General features: G+C 39.6%; 1 protein-coding gene across 7 annotated transcripts in view; it reads left to right on the top strand.

Moving 5' to 3' along the window:
- FRY (FRY microtubule binding protein) overlaps positions 1-12,262 on the top strand; it is a 437,325-nt gene that overhangs the window by 366,922 nt on the left and 58,141 nt on the right. For all 7 annotated transcript variants that reach the window (XM_059144289.1, XM_059144291.1, XM_059144290.1 and 4 more), the window contains 7 exons: positions 887-1,037; positions 1,562-1,665; positions 2,434-2,619; positions 4,826-5,024; positions 6,492-6,613; positions 10,603-10,790; positions 12,069-12,163. In XM_059144289.1, the coding sequence (XP_059000272.1) occupies positions 887-1,037; positions 1,562-1,665; positions 2,434-2,619; positions 4,826-5,024; positions 6,492-6,613; positions 10,603-10,790; positions 12,069-12,163 (1,045 nt within the window). The remainder of the gene's footprint in view (positions 1-886; positions 1,038-1,561; positions 1,666-2,433; positions 2,620-4,825; positions 5,025-6,491; positions 6,614-10,602; positions 10,791-12,068; positions 12,164-12,262) is intronic.

Here is a 12,262-nt window from a genome sequence, read left to right as displayed (position 1 = left end):
ACTGTAGAGGGGCAAGGAGGGCAGACTGTAGGGAGGCCATTGCAGTCTCCCTGTGAGAGAACATGGTGGCTTACACTGGTACCAATGGCAATGGTGAAAAGTGGTCTTCTGGATTTGATTTGAGGGTAGAGCTCACTGAACATGATGCCATGTTACCTAACCTCTCTTTCCCCTCTGTAAAGTAAGGGTAAGAGGTACCTATTATTGGGTTGTTAATATGTGCAATGCAGGGGCACCTGGGTGGCTCAGTCGGTTGAACATCTGACTTGATTTTGGCTTGGGTCATGATCTCGGGGTTGTGAGATATAGCCCCACATCAGGCCTATCCTTCTGCCTTCACAATAAATATATGAATCTTTTAAAAGAATATATGCAATGCATAGATCAGTGCCTGGTGTAAAGGAAGCACTCCCTGTGTTAGTTCTTAATGTTATTATTGTTTTTATTACTGTTATCCTCATTATTTTCATGATTACGAATTGGATGTGAGATGTGAAAGAGAAATCAGGGCTAGCTCTAAGGCTCCTGTCCTGAACAAAATGGAAATATGGAGTTATATTTTACTGAAATAGGAAAGATTGGAGAAAGACCAAGTTCTCACAGTGATGAGAATTTGCATGATTTAATGTTTTCTCTTTGTGTGTCTATATTTCCCATTGCTCTGTAATGCATAATTGTATATTAGATTATCAAAAAAGGGGACTCAAAAATCTAATCAAGTGATTCTAACCCATTGATCCTATAATTCATACTCACCAAATGAGATGGTTAGAAAGTTATTTTTACTAGCCTCAATTTGTAAGATTCTTTCTACAAACACCAAGTAGGGAAAACAAAAATCATCTCTTCCTAAAAATAACACATGCTTGTCTGTCTCACCCTACAGATGACCCGATTTCTCCCTACACGGGCTGGCTCTTGACTATTACAGAGACCAAACAGCCGCAGCCCCTCCCCATGCCTTGTACTGGAGGATGCTGGGCCCCCCTGGTTGACTACCTCCCAGAGACCATCACTCCCCGGGGGCCCCTCCACAGGTAGGTAGCATGTGTGGGTAGAGGGAAATGACTACTTAGCTTTGGCTGGACTTTTCCTCCTATGAGGAGAGTGAAATCATTCCAGGTCCCATCAAATGAAATGACCTTTGAAATCAGAGGGACCATGCACGGCTTGACTTACAGCTCTCAGTGCATTTGTAGAGTTTGGTTGAATATTAACCTCAGTGCAAAGCTGCCTTGTAACTCAGAAATTTTCCTCGATGTAGTCTGGATATGGATATGCATTCTGTGATGATTTTTAGGTTGTGAGTAACTCTTCCTCCCTCAGCTCTTACTACCAAGTGCCTAGTAAGTCTCCCTGTTATGTGATCAACTCAGCCAACATTTCTTCTCTTTGTGGAGTTCTGTGCTATCTCAGAAATTAAACTCCATTTCCCTGGATTAAGGGTCTTACATAATTCTCCAGCAGGGCTTGTGAGTTGTATTAACTGTGACTTAATGATCTATCAATGTATTTCCATCCTCTTCAGAAGTTACATTAATTTCATCATGTCATTGATCAGGTGCAATATTGCTGTTATTTTTATGACTGAGATGGTGGTGGATCACAGTGTGAGAGAAGATTGGGCTCTTCATCTACCATTATTACTTCATGCTGTCTTCTTAGGTAAGACTGGATCCAAGAGGAATTCTAGCCAGTAGGGTCAAAAACCTATAGATGTAATCCAGAGAGCCTTCCTTTTACATTGACATCCTGCTTTCCTCATTTCTGAAAGATTTAGTCTCTTCCATTTTTCATTTCTTCTATGTGACATCAGCTCTACAATTTCACTTGACCAGTCATTGTTTAAAATTGCCCTATCACTGCATTATAGGGTGGTACTTTGCCAGTGCTGTTCCTATAAAGATACCCAAAATAAGTGGGGTCTCTTTGAGGGTCTTTGGCTAGATGGGATTAATTTAAAGCCATGAGACACCATTAGCACATAGAGAGAAAGAAGGTAGAGCACAGCAGGCCAAGTGCTGTGATTTTAAGATAGCCAAATTGTAGAGCAAAAAAGGGAAGAGGAACAAGCTGGGGAGACTCAGAAGTTTAGTTTAAGAGAGATGAACAAAGCTAGAATCTTTCAGTTAACAGAGTGATCCAGGGAAGAGAACATCCCAGGAAGGAGGAATGCTAACCATGTCAAATGCTACTGAGAGGTCAAGAAAAGTCCATCTATCAGCATTTTTATGAGAACATTTGATTTGAGGAATAAAGCATTTTATTTTTCCTAAGCCCAACTTCTTTATGTTGGTAACACAAACAATAACAAAGAAAACCGAACATTCTTTTAACGTGTTCCTCCCGAGTGACTTGGAATCTTTACTATCCCTGGAATCTAAATGAGCTTAAAACTTGTTTATATTAAGAGATTCCACCGTTTTGTTCCAGGTTTGGACCATTACCGGCCTGAAGTCTTTGAACACAGCAAAAAATTGCTCCTTCACCTCTTGATTGCCCTCTCTTGCAACAGCAATTTTCATGCCATTGCTTCTATGCTCCTGCAGACTCGAGAGATGGGCGAAGCTAAGACTCTCACAATTCAGCCAGCTTATCAGCCAGAGTATCTCTACACAGGTAACGAAAGGAGTGGCAGAGAGCCTGAGACAGAATCACAAATGCGAAGATAACTTAAGGTGTCAGTGGAGCCCAAACTACTTCCCTAATGTGATCACCCCCACAACTTTCCAAGCAAGCCAAGTAGCTGCACCATAAATATGCACCATTCCACCTGATGGTCAACTTGATTCTCAAAATCCTTCTTCGTTATTGAATATTTTCAGATGTCTTTTTACTTCTTATTATGCTTGCTGCTCTTCTTAAATATGCTCCTGCTGATAACATTGAAAATTAAGATGCCCTTTGGCCAAGAGCATCAAACACTGAAAGATGAGAATGTACAAAACAGTGACCTTCTCCATCACCTTGAGAGCAGGTTATTGCCAAGGTGCCCAATGTATCACTTGTGTACCTTCTGGTTCCCCTGAGGGAATTTTCACTTTATTAAAGTAATTGATTTTTCTGGAAGGCACCATGAATGGAAGTCTACTAAGAACCATTGCTTTTTTAAAACCAAAATTTTCTTCTTAGAAATGAGAACAGAAAGCATTAGCTGAGTCATGTTTGGGTCAAATTACTCAGCTATGTCCAGCTATTCATGAAAGCTTTCCTAAAAGGGTTGGCCAGTGGTTTTCATTTATAATCAGAACATTTAAAATATCTTAAAATGAGAATGAACTAACATTCCTGACTATTTTGTATATTACATTGGCCCTGGATATGGTATGGCCCTTCCATATGTCACTGTGTACTTAATTCATAATCTTAAAGAGACTGTGCCTTTTACTCATCATTTGTACTCAGTGCCATCTTGTCCTTTGACAGCCATTAAGATATTTCTTTGGAAAACAAACACAAAGTCACTGAGTCTGAGACATCAGGACTACTGATCTCAGTTTAAGCCCTTTGTTTTAAACCAAGCTACAGCTAATTGAACATAACCCATCAATTGCCTCTCAGAAACACAAAACTCTCTTTACTGTTGATGTTTAATTAAAAGAATCTAAAGACTTCTTGCTTTCCCAACTCCCCAAGATAAAGATGTATCTATTAAGCACATGGTCTTAGACTGAGAACATTGTAATGTCCATTAAGGTGTGTGGCCCTGAGTGCATCTGTTCTGTATTCATTAATACCGCTGATGTAGCATAAAGTGGGCACTAATGGTGCAAAACACAATATGCCATAGTTAAGACAAACAACAGATAGTATTGTAAGATAATTGAATCTATAGCACACGTGGAATAGGTGTACAAAGGGTTTGGAAAATGTCTCCTCTTCCTAAACATTTACTAATACCTCATGAACACCTCATTTCAACTCTGATTCCTTTCAAATCCAGGCTGAAAACTTGTGTGATAGAAATTACTGTCTTGCTCTTTTATAATAGGAAACTAAGGCACAGAGAAGTCATGTAAACTCTCTGAGATTGCACAACAAATGGCAGAGGTGATATTCAGGCCTACGGCTTCTCACTCCTATTTCAGAGTATCTGTCAGTTACTATGGACTTCTATGATTATTAAGTAGGAGAAAAGGGATGATTTTGTATATACCTTTTCCCAGACCAACAACACACCCAGAGATGCAGAATGATAACCAAATCTGAGGTGGGGAAAAAAACATAGTATTTGTTTCTACCATATTTCTTTGACTGCCATGAGATCTATTTTATTAAAACATATTAATATGCACATAATACTCACAGTTGTAAGTTCATTTTCTCAAAATGTATGACTTAGATGTTATATGTATAAATATCAACTACTAGGTGCTGATATCCTCAAAAATGGTATCATTTCACCAATTTAAGAAGTCTAAAACCCAGGAATGATTTATGAACAGCACAGTTGGGTCCAGATGTGTAGTGGAACTATTTCTGGGTCTGTGCTTATATGTGTGCGTGTGCACACAGACACATGTGCAAACAGACGTGTGCACATATGTGCATGAATGCACACACAGACACACACACATACACCCCACTTCTTCTATGGAAAGGACCGATACACACACCAGAGTAGAAAACAGCAGATCACACTCCTATTACAAAAGATACCCTGGTTTACACAACAATGCAACTATTCCAGAAGCCAGGAAAGAATATCAGTTTCATTTCATGGTGACCACAGCATTTACATAACTACGCATTTCTGATTGCTCACCTCCTAACCACATGAAGCACCTGCCTAGCACATTCTGCCTTGACCTTCCTGTCCCACCAGGTGGCTTTGATTTCCTGAGAGAGGACCAGTCATCCCCGGTGCCGGACTCGGGGCTGAGCTCCAGTTCCACGTCCTCCAGCATCAGTTTGGGGGGCAGCAGTGGGAACCTCCCACAGATGACCCAGGAGGTGGAGGATACAGACACAACTGCTGAAGCGGATGAGAAGGCAAACAAGCTCATTGAGTTTCTGACAACCAGGTAGTGAGGGGTCAGGAGACAGGGCCCTGGCTTTAGGTTGGTCTTTTGAGGGAAATGTCATCCATCTAAAACCACTCAGATGGAAAACCGAGCCCGTGGCTGTAGCACAGCCTTCTTTTCTCCTCTAAATTGCATCTGCAGAAGTCTGTGCACCAGGTAGATCCTGGCAACAGTTGTCTAAGGTCCCAGTGATGGCACAGTTGATTGGGGGGGGGGGGGGTTCCACGTACAAAGACAATGCAGCAGATGGAGGCAGGACATGGTAGCACCCCATGGTGAGGATGACTTTAATCATCTGTTAGAGCTGCCAGGATCCGGGAGTTCTGAGACTTGGCAAAGCACATTGCTCTGGACACCAAATGTATTAGCCATGGTCAACCCAGGAGCAGCTGCAGAGGGGACCATTGTCTGTTCATCTAATCCAGAGTCATTTATAAATGGAAGTCTGACACAATAGGAAGCATGATAGGAAAGGAAGCAAACTGATGATCAAAAATCAAGAAGAGATGCAAGCAATTCTGTTTTTTAGGTCTTCTGGTTCTCCTACTGAACAATTTAGCTTATAAGTGTTCAGAATTTCTAGCACCCCAGGGTCCAGCTTGGCATTAAGAAAACTAGACTCACCTGTGACTGTATGGGGGGAGGGGCTGCTCTCATTCTCAGTGCATTAAATCCTAGAAGTCTAGTCTATATCTTTGTTATCTGATACCCTTGATTTTTCTTTCTTCCACAAATACATCAATTAATGCAAAAAAATGAGAAAAGCATTTTCTTCCCTTAGTTAATTTCAGAGTATTCCTTGCAGCTTTCAGTTCAATATAGGATTTAATAAAGGAAGCTTCGGAAGGGAGTTGATGGTGCATACAACCAGGGTATCTCAGAGACCTGAATGATTTGTGGAGAATAAAAGTATGCTCACCGCTCAACACTGTCAGTACCATGTGTTGGAAAGGGTGTTCTCTGAAATTCTCACATCTGGCTTTATCTGTTCTTCCCGTTGAAAACCAAGTAGATATCAGAGGCTGTATCTTTAATTTGTTTCTACAGTATTTGGCAGCCTAATGATATGATCCTGATAAAAACATAATCTCTGCAGATCTAGAGTGTACAAATGGAGTCTGTGTCTAAACCTGTATTTTAATCAACATTTTATATCACTTTATTTGACAAACATATAGTGCCTATTATGTGTAAACACTGTTCTGGTGAATTGAGAGGTTTTGATTTCGTGAGTAAATTTTGTGAGGTTTTCATTTTGTGAGTAAAACATAAGAAAAAATATACCTCCATAAATTAAATCAGTTTTAGGATGCTCTTAAGCTTTACAAGACTAAAATTAACCCTACATTAATGAGTAAAATTTGAAAATCGTATTATGGAAGTTACAACTGCATACATGGCTTTAAAAATGCAAAATACTTATATTTAAATGGTTATATTTTTAACATATTGTATGTTCTGTTTAAGGGCATTTGGTCCACTTTGGTGCCATGAAGACATCACACCCAAAAATCAAAATTCAAAGAGTGCTGAACAGCTCACTAATTTTCTACGTCATGTTGTATCTGTTTTTAAAGACTCCAAATCAGGTAGGTATTTTCTCCTATTTCCCCAGATGCCATTTCTAACATTTTCTGTAATGGAGCATATTCTTCCCATTGTGACTGTATATATGTATATATAGATAGAGAGAGAGAGTGAGTGAGTTCTGGATATAGCATATATGTGTATGTATACATATGCAGAATATAATATATATAGTAGGTTATACGTATATAATTCAGAACTATATATGTGTTTGTGTGTGTGTGTGTATAGTTCTGCAATCGGCATTGATAGCAGAAGAATATTCATTAGGGAGATTTGAGCCTTATTTTGGATGTGTCTAACTGAATGATTGTTAATGTCATGTATTTTTGCATTATGCTTTATCAAATAATTCCCAAAGGTCACTGTTCTTGCTTTGTTTACCTCACTAGAATTAAGTTATGCCCCATATTAATTTTATTTGAAGAAGAGATCATGACACAACACACATATGAAAAGTTGCTCAACATTACTAATCATCAGGGAAATGCAAATCAAAACAACGATGAGGTATCACTTTATACCTATCAGAATGGCTAGAGTCAAAAAGACAAGAAATAACAAGTGTTGGCAAGGCTGTGAGGGAAAAGGAACCCTCTTTACCTATTGGTGAGAATATAAATTGGTGCAGCCACTATGGAAGACAATATGGAATTTCCTCAAAACATTAAAAGTAGAAATATCAAATGATTCAATAATCGTGCTACTGGGCATTTATCCAAAGAAAATGAAAACACTAGTTTGAAAAGACACATGACCGCCTGTGTTTATTGTAATATTATTTGCAATAGCCGATATATGGAAATAACCCAAGTGTCCATCCATAGATGAATGGATAAGGAAGATGTGGTGTGTGTATATAACCATAGATGTAGACATATATTCATTCCATATATATTACATTACATATAATACACATATTACACATATACATAATAAACATATTATATATAATGGAATATGTGATAGAATATATTAAAATGAAATATTATGCAGCCATAAAAAAGATGAGGGGTTTTGTTTGTTCATTTGTTTGTTTTTCTATTTATGACAAAATGGATGTACCCAGAGGGTATTGTGTTAAATGAAGTCGGACTGAGAAAAAAAATCCAATACGATTTTACTCATATGTGAAATCTAAAAAACAAAACAGACGAATAAACAAATAAAAGCAGAATCAGAGCTATAAGTAAAGAGAACAAACTGATTGTTGCTGGAACAAAGGGAGTAGGGATCTGGGCAGAATGGGTAAAGGGAAGTGGGAGGTACAGGCCTCCAGCCATGGAAGGAGTAAGTCACAGGGATAAAAGACACAGCGTAGGGAATCTCAGCGATGATATTGTGATACTGTTGTATGGTGACAGGTGGTAGCTACACTTATGGTGAGCACAGCATAACATAAAGAGGAGTTGAACCACTCTGCTGTATGCCTGAAACTAGTGTGACATTGTATGTCAAGTATACTCAAATTTTTAAATTTTACAAAGAAACAAAGTAATAAAGTAGCAAATCTTCTTGACTGTATTCAGACTCAACTGTGAGAAACTGGTTGACTTGAAAACTGGTTAGAAAAAGAATCTTGTGATAAAATGTTAACTTTGAAAGCATTTGCTACTAATTCCCGCGCTAATGATCATTCAATATTCTGAATACAGCGCGATTCTTATTTAGACTCTAGGAACATCATGACGTTTAAGCCCTTAGCTGCACACCATTCAGATTCAACTTAGCCAGGGCTGGTTTGCGTGGGAAAGTTAAATTTGGTTCCCCGGAATGATGCAGTAAGTGTCCCTACCTTCTCCCACACGAGTCTGGCCAAATGAAAGGTGTCTCACTGGCTTTCCCAGCTGCTCTGAGAATTAGCACATCTCATATTTCAGAATATTCCAGATTAGCTACATCTCTTCTCATTATCACAGGGGGCTTCCAGAAGAAAAAAAAAAATACTGATAAACTAACAAGAGAAACTCATTTCAGGAATAGGATTGACATTTCTTGTTTTGAGTGTCTCCTTTGGAATATTTTTGAAATATTAAGAACTCTTGTCTGTGTATTTCCACTACTTAAAAGTCACTTAATAATTGAACATAAACCAAAGAAAGAAATTTATTGTTTGTGTGTGAGCCATTAATTTGTCTTAGATTGTATGAAGATAATAAAAATGAGAAAACACATGAATCCCTTCACTATTTCCTCAGAGGGTGCTTAGAGGCTGAGTCTTTCCACATCTTACTCCAGATACACTTAACACGGTTTCCCTGTACAGCCCTGCTTTCTATCTGTGTTCCTGGAAACGCTTATATTAGTCAGGTAGCCTAGCTACTGTAACACACAACCCCCAAAGTTCAGAGGCTTAACGTAATAGAAGGCTCCTTCTGGATCACATAACAGGTCAGTATAGATGTTTGTCAGTGGCCTTCCACATGGCACTTCAAAGACCCTTCATCCTGTGGCTCTGTCACCCCCATTACCCAGAGGCCTCTCCTCAGCCCTCCTTGTCCAGCCAGCAGGTGCAGGAAGAACATGAGTAGAAGATTACATAGGAGGAATTTACACCACACCAGGCTCGAATGTAGCATCCAGTGTTTCTTCTCACATTCCACTGGTCAGAACTCAGGCCACAAAGTCACACCTCGCTCCAGGAAAGGCTGGGAAATGTAGGGTTGCTGTGTGTGACACATTAAACAGCCTTTCTTTAGGGGCATTGTCATAGTTGCCCTGGAGTTCTGCAATCCTACTAATGATGTTCTAGCCTTCAGGTCCATTGTGATGTAAATATGTTTTAGTTCATCTACAGAGGACCTAACCCCACACATAATAAAATTAAGTATAAAAATAAAACAAAATAAAGGTAACAAATTCTGTTTTGAAGCATGGTCCATTCTTAAATTGGGAACTGTCTGTGTGGGTTTAATCCTATATTTACTATCTAAGTATTCATGCCTAAGTCCATTTTCCAGGACCCTTTGTTCTGCAGAAACATTTTCTTATATAGTCTACAGGTCCCTAGGGTCAAACAGCCCGGCAGCAGCTAAGAACAATGACATTAAATTATCCTTCCTGATTCACTTTTATGTGACAATCAAATGTACCACAGAGCCCTCTAGATCTCAGAAACAACCAAAATCACTGTTTTCATTATGTCCTCTGACTTTGTAGTCAGTTTTCCTCCCGCAGAGGGACACAGCAGAGAGTACAGATAGTGGCCCAGAAGTCAGTCATGCACTTTACCTTACATTTTTATTTCCATCTATTCAAGGGGTTTTCTGATGATTATGATGACCTTCATGCTATTGGAAGAACCAATATTCAGGCAAGAGTTTAAATGACATCTGCCTTCTTGGCAACATCTACATTTCAGTATCTGCATATTTGTAGACTGTTGTGAAGAGTGTTGACTTTGGTATAGGCTTTGGTTATGTTTAGAGTTGACTAGATCCACTAGCAGCTTTCCTCTACATACACAAGCACTCTGAAAACTTGTTCCCAACAAATTCTTTTATGAAAACAGGAGTGAAAGTATGCTATGCAAAAAGTAGTTCAGAAGAACACCGTAGAAAAATAGGGCAATGAACAAGAATACATTTGTGAGTCAGTATTGTGTGTCGGGCACTGTGCTAAGCATTTTTTGAATTGTTGAATTTCTACAACAACTCTAGGAAATAGTGCATGACTGTTATTCCTCAGCTAAACATAAGAAAACAGGCTTATAGAGAATGCATTTCTTTCCCAGAGTCCCAAAACACTTCATTCAAAACCAGAACCATCTTGCTTTACATCTTCTAACTCTTTCTACTGCACTAGGCTTCTTTAAGATCTATCCAAATTTGATGGTTTGTTTTTTTTTTTTTTTATTTTAAAATGGTTAATTCTTAAACAAGTACCACCAGGAGGTTGCTCTGTGAAGTAGCCTGATTTACACCTATAGATAAATGATGCCCCAGGGTTTGCAGAGTATCCATTGACCGACCTCTGGCTCCTTGGTGCCTAGGTTTCCATTTGGAGCAACACTTGAGTGAAGTCTCATTGCAGACCGCCCTCGCAAGCTCCTCAAGGCACTATGCTGGTCGGTCCTTCCAGATATTCCGGGCGCTCAAGCAACCTCTGTCAGCACACGCCTTGTCTGACCTTCTCTCCAGATTGGTGGAGGTGATCGGAGAACATGGAGATGAGATTCAGGTATGGAAGGAAAGACCACTGAACGCGTTCTCCTCTCCTATCAAAGAGGAGGTCTTAGCAGCTTTTTTTGAGCCTTCTTTCTCTCGCCAAATGCTCCAACCATTTGGGCATATACCATTTATTTAAAAAAAAAAAATTGAGGGGAAGGAAAAGTGAATTGGGGGAAATTGGAGAGGGAGACAAAGCTTGAGAGATTGTGGACTCTGAGAAACAAACTGAGGGTTTGGAGGGGAGGGGCATGGGGGTTGGGTGAGCATGATGGTGGGTATTAAGGAGGGCATGTACTGCATGGAGCACTGGGTGTGGTACATAAACAATGAATCTTGGAACACTGAAAAAAATTTTTTTTTAATTTTTGAGAGGTTAACTTTTATACTTACAAAAGCATTTCAAGGAGCATCGTTCTAGAAATCCAGTGGTATTGTTTTATTGAGCCAACCACTGCAGATCCCTTCAGGGCTCCTTCCTGGTTGTTGTTTTTGTTGCTGGTTTTATATGACAGGAAATCGGGGAATTTTTTGTCTTGTTTTTGTCTTTTTGCCGTCAACTGGAGATACAGCTGTGTAGTCTCCCTACCCAGGGAAGGAATCTCCATTGTATGTATGCAAAGCACTACCCCTCTCTGTATAGCTAGCCTTCAGTACACTGAGAAAAGCTGAAGAAGTAACAGAGAGAGTACATACCACAAGACCCTGTAGGCAGAGCCCAAGGACTAGGGAATGGGTTGAAAGCCAAGGGCATTATAAGCATTGTAGCTTCAGCCAAGCCCTTTTTCCCCTTCTTTTCCATCAGAAAAGTTACTACCTCCCAGGAGGCCCGCACACCTGTGAACTCTGGCTTCTTTTTCTCATTCTGGCCAGTGGATGTATTCTTCAAAATGCCACTGAGGCACAACCCTTCTCACACCACAGCTCTTGATCTCTGAGACATTGCCACTCTGTATTTCAAATGCCCACTATCCCCCTCAATAAGGGGCCGTGACTGCTACCTTTAGCCTTGCCCTCTCCCTGTTGGATTTCAAATGCGATTGAGCTGTTCAGGACCTCACATCTAGAGAAATAAATCTTTGTGACTATCTACTAACTGCTAAGCCATCTGAATTTCCTAAGTGGCCCTTAAATTTGTTTTTAGATTTAGTAAGTTACAGTTAACAACAGCTGTCTAGCCCTCGATGATATTAACATTAGACTGAATAGAGTTTGCGTTAAGTAAATTTATCTTCAGGAAGTGAACAGGAATTTTAAGCAGTACAAAATGTTATCTTTGCATGTCTGGCAGGGTTACGTAATGGAAGCACTCCTTACATTGGAAGCTGCTGTGGATAACTTGTCTGACTGCTTGAAGAACAGTGATCTCTTAACAGTATTATCTCGGTAAGAAGCAGCTCCATGACTCTTGAAATCAAATATGGTGGACTGAATATTTGAGAGATGGCTGGACTTCACACAAAGTCCATGGAATATATCACTGTT

Source organism: Mustela lutreola, chromosome 13, assembly GCF_030435805.1.
Source record: "Mustela lutreola isolate mMusLut2 chromosome 13, mMusLut2.pri, whole genome shotgun sequence".
Taxonomy (NCBI): domain Eukaryota; kingdom Metazoa; phylum Chordata; class Mammalia; order Carnivora; family Mustelidae; genus Mustela; species Mustela lutreola.
Note: the sequence above shows the minus strand (reverse complement) of the source record. Positions and strands in the feature narration are given on the sequence as shown.